The sequence below is a fragment of the Urtica dioica genome, chromosome 11 (assembly GCF_054948205.1).
Source record: "Urtica dioica subsp. dioica isolate 48M chromosome 11, U.dioica_male_clone48M_v1_H2, whole genome shotgun sequence".
In the NCBI taxonomy this organism is placed as follows: Eukaryota; Viridiplantae; Streptophyta; class Magnoliopsida; order Rosales; family Urticaceae; genus Urtica; species Urtica dioica.
The window spans coordinates 14,934,191-14,938,945 of NC_142766.1; the positions used below are offsets into that span (position 1 = coordinate 14,934,191).

At 38.0% G+C, this 4,755-nt stretch overlaps 1 protein-coding gene across 1 annotated transcript; it reads right to left on the bottom strand.

Moving 5' to 3' along the window:
* Positions 1–1,897: 1,897 nt before the first annotated feature.
* On the bottom strand, positions 1,898–2,782 carry LOC149381539 (RING-H2 finger protein ATL79-like). Its single transcript, XM_089601378.1, has 2 exons — positions 2,588–2,782; positions 1,898–2,299 (listed from the first exon to the last, which is right to left on the bottom strand). Exons 1-2 carry the CDS (start codon positions 2,780–2,782, stop codon positions 1,898–1,900), a joined length of 597 nt encoding a protein of 198 aa, XP_089457504.1.
* Positions 2,783–4,755: the final 1,973 nt, after the last annotated feature.

Here is a 4,755-nt window from a genome sequence, read left to right on the forward strand (position 1 = left end):
TTAGTATCAGATCCATTTAGAGGTTTTGAGTGGACTGAAACCTGTTTTAATTTTGCTAGTGCGTTTTTTTAATGATTTTTAGTTATTGGTGTGTTTAATTGTGACAATGAGTTTTAAATGGAACTCTTGGTATTTGGTATGCCTAGCATAAATGGTTGTTACATGTTTATAAATATTTCTTCATTATAATAAAAAATGATCATATTTTGATGAAAACTTGAGAGTCTTCTCTTGAGTTATATATGAATTTATCAAGATCAGTCTTGTTGCGCTCAAACTTGACTTATCAATCTGTCTTTCACATCTAATCGTGGTGTCATTCAATCCACAACTTATTAAATGAGCTTTCCACCATCGTTTGTTGCATCTTCATTATTCGAAGGTTCGAGTCTCCCTAGGCATTAGGTCTCAAAGTTACCAACTTGTGGGAATGATCCGTTCCACTGAAACTGTGTTCCTCGCGAAAACTATCACGTCAAAGGAGACAAAGATCCAAAATAAACTTGAAAACATTACAGGCATTACGGTATTCCCTGTTTTGGATGAACGAGTCAAATATTCCACTGCTCAGTTACTTTCAGAAAAGAAAGGGCGAAAAGTAAATTGAAAGGATAATATTGAAACGATAAAGGACACACATACACATCACAGACAACACACATACACACACGAACAAGGACACATACACACTGACAAGGACACAAAGACATGAATATACACAAGGGATACAACACACACACGAACACAAAGGGTGATGAAGGCGAGAGAGATAGAGATCAAGTCAGAGAAAGATTAAAAAACAAAAGGGGAGAGAGATCCGAGATTTGAATCGAGAAAACTTACCGGTGAGCGAGTTAGCCCGGGCGAGGTCGGCGATTTGGCGAGAGGCATTCTAATTCGGAGCGAGCTAGGTGGTGAGTGAACTTGAGTGAAATAGGGAGAGAAAGAGTAACTGAGTGGTGAAATAGGGAGAGAAAGAGTAACTGAGTGGTGAAATAGGTGGCTTTTTAATGTGGTCTAACTGATCTGTTCGACTTCTGGGAGAGAAGAGCGGGTTTCCCAAGTAGGTAAGCACAAACTTATAGACATATGAAGGTGATCATCAAGGTTGGCGACTCGGAGTTTGGAATTGCATGGAAAAGAAAACCCCATATTTGATTTCACCATCGGAATGAGCCTCTAATTAGAGTCTTTCTTATTGTTGCTCTATCCAAATGCTTAGTAAGTAATTGCTCTATCCAAATGCTCAATATTGTCATTAAACTGCAGTTGTCATTGATTTCCAAACAATGTCTATTTAACTTCTTTGGGTTAGCAGGAGCAAAGGCAATTCACTTCGAAGACATTTTTAAAACTTCATAAAAATAGACGTGGAGTTTACGTTAATATTAGACTAATATTAAAGAGAGCTTTTTATAACAAAAAAATAAACCAAAGAACACGTGTCAAAATATTTTATAAAAATACTTATCTCAACATAAACATATTCGACAGGTTTATAAAATGACCTAAAAGTAAATAAATTAAATCTATGTAGATGTTATAAAGTCCTTTACAAAAATAATACTCAATATTATCTTTTAGAGTCGACGTCTTAAGAATATATAACTATTTGATTTTTTTATTGTCTCAAAATATTAATGTAGATATTTTTTAAGTTGTTATTCTAGTGACTTAAAAAGTTTATTAGAGTCGTTTCAGAAACGACTTGCAATGCAATTTGATAATTTGGACTTTTTAAGTCGTGCGATTTGAAGAATATCTTAAATTTCATGTCTTTAAATCTACACTATATAGTAGTGGTTGTTTATTTATAACTAATTTTATTTATTTTTATTTTTAATTGTTTTAAATTTAGAATTACATAAAGCGATAAAAGTACAAATATATATACATACTAAACACACCTTCTGCATATGGGACAAGAACGCTGGCTCTTTATCTTGACCCACTTGTTGATGCAGTCAAAATGGAAGATGTGGTTGCATTGGGGGAAGCTACGAAGCTCTTCCCCCTCGACGAATTCGGTGATGCAGATGGCGCATTCTTCTGTATTCGCCGCCTCTTCATTCGCACAAAAGTGCACAATGGGGAAGGTAGATGCTAATTTACCTCCATCGTCACCATGCTCTCTCCACCACAACCATGTCATAATTAGTATACAAAAGAGAATTGCCGCCACGACCAATGCCACCGTATCTTTGTCCATACTATTTGAATAGATCTTCGTCGCATTCTTGTCACTGGATGCGATGCCAAGAAACGACATCATCACCCAGAAACAGAACCATGTGCGAACCTGTAAAAAAAATTATCAAGTAGGAATTTATACCAATAAATTCAATTATTTAATATCTAAAAAATAAACATGTGTTAAGTATTTAATTTTAAAAAAATAAACAATAATTTTAAAACATGTGAAAAGTATTTAATTTTAAAAAATAAACACTAATTTTAAAAATAAAATAAATATTAATTTACAAATGAAAAAAAAAACTTTTAATTTTCAAATAAATAAATATTAATTCAAAAATAAAAATATTTAAATTAGAATAAAAAAAAATTTTAGTTTTAAAAAATAAATTACCTTCAGGGGCGAACTGAAGCGCCGGGTGGTGGCAATGAGGCCGAGGTTGGAGGCCGAGAGGTTCGTGTTGTCCTCGATGACGGTGTTCTCGTGCAGAGACAAGGGGCTGCCCTCGTCCGAGTAGGAACATCCGCTTTTCCTGTCATGCCCATCCGCAAAGAGCTCCTCCACGAGCCGGCGGTCGGTCTGGTTCATGGCTAAGCCAGGAGGTCGTTGTTCTTCACGAGGTCGGTGTTGAGGATCTCACGGCTCGGGCTGCCCTCTTTCAGAAACCTTCTGAGCGTCACATTCAGCCCGGCCTCATCCTCGTCTTCATCCTGGGCAGCGCCACTATGCGGATCTTGATCTTGTTCTTCAGCTAACTGGTTATGTATCTCATCCTCGACGCCACCACCTCCGGCGTGGGTCCGCGGATCGAGTGCAGCTCGTCCTCGATGAACATGCTCAGCTGTTGGACGTGCTTCCATTTCTCCGGACTTCTCAGAGCAAAAATGGGCAACTCTTGAGGCCTCCGATACAAGTCGGATCAAGTACTGGGGTGCCAAACTGTCATATTTTTGTGGAAAAAAATGAGGCCCTTAGCAGGCCCGGGCCTAGGCCCAACCCGGCCCAATAATGAAGGGGCCCGGGTCGGCCCAACCCAAAGTAGAGAATCATCAGGACCAGCCCGAGCTCAGGCACAAGGCCCTCTGGTTCACGGGCCGGGCCTGGTCCTTGGCCGGGTCTGGGCTTGGTCATGGGCTTGGTTCAAGTTTGGTCTTGGGCCTGTTTTGAGCTATTTTGGGCTTTTTTTTAAAGGTGTTGTTTTGGGCTATTTGTTTTTAAATTATTTTGGCTGCTTAAGGGCCTATTTTGAGATTGAGATTGATTTGTATTTTTTTTTATATAAAACATTGATAAATTATAAAAACAAAATTCCCCAAAAAAAATTTATTTCATAAATATAAAAAGAATGACAATACTCCTTCATTAAAAACTTTTGTAAGTAAAACACAGAAGATCGGGATAAAAACTTAGTGAAGGAAAAGAGTACGGTTTGTAAAGTACGTCGTAATCGAGTCTTTATAATTGTTTTGTTTTCGCTTTCTTGCATTCTCCCAATCCTTTAAAACACATTAGGCCTTCTAGAATATCTGGACTCATTGTTGATCTTCTGTCGTCGAGAACATGGTTGCTTACACTAAATTCTTACTCTGATGCAACACTTAATACCGGAGTAGCAAGAATGTCTCGGGCAATTAAGGACAGTGTCGAAAAACACCATTGTTTGTTTTTCCACCATTCTAGAATATCCAATTCGTCTGGATTTTCTGTGTAAAATTAAGTTTCCAAATATTTCACAAGCTTGGAAGATGATGTTATTTGAGAAGATGATGACGACGAATGATGTCTCGAATTATGAATCAGATAATACTTCCAAATAGTATACACCTGATAATACTTTTGTGCCTTTGCAAAATATTTCCAAAAATCCATGAAAGTAATAAACCAGATCTCACTCGTAGTTCTCAATTTGATAAATAAAGACGTACAACAGTATCAAATAAATCTATTGACTTTATATAGAGAATATTACATACAAAATGAACGATTTAGACAATTAAACATTAGGAGCTAGAATATTATATATTTACAGAATAAAAAAAAATTGGGCCTCAAACAGGTTTGTGCCTGGGCCGTGCTTGGTCCGTGCCGGTTCTGTGCTTTTCAAGGGCTTTGGGTCAGGCTCGGATTTTGGGCCTAAAACGAAAGCCAAACCAGGACCAGTTTAAAAACCGGGCCGGCTCGGCCCTTCTTTAATCCGGGCTGGGCCGACCCAAAACCAATTAAAATAAGGGTCGGGCTCGGTGGCCCGCGGGCGGCCCGGCCCAATTGCATGTCTCAGTGACATACACGTGTATGTCTCTCATACGTTGATTATTCCAGAGAAGGTCATTCATTTAAACAAAAAATGTAAAGGAAAAAAAACCGTAAAATTCATTTTAATAGTTCCCAATCATATCGCCCAAAAAAAAAAACAAAAAAATCCCAACGACAGTGAGATGATGAGAGCCGCCATTATTGGCTGCCGGTGGTGAAGCAAGAAATACGATTCTGACTTCTGTCTCGTTCTTCTCTGTCATTTCGTTCTGTAGGTTTCAGACTCCGTATGGTTGATTATCGGATCT

Coding starts and splice junctions, on each gene's coding strand:
- LOC149381539 (XM_089601378.1), bottom strand. CDS start 2,782: ATGAACCAGACCGACCGCCGGCTCGTGGAGGAGCTCTTTGCGGATGGG. Junction 2,300..2,587: donor GCTTCAGTTCGCCCCTGAAG/GTAATTTATTTT, acceptor TTTTTTTTACAG/GTTCGCACATGGTTCTGTTT.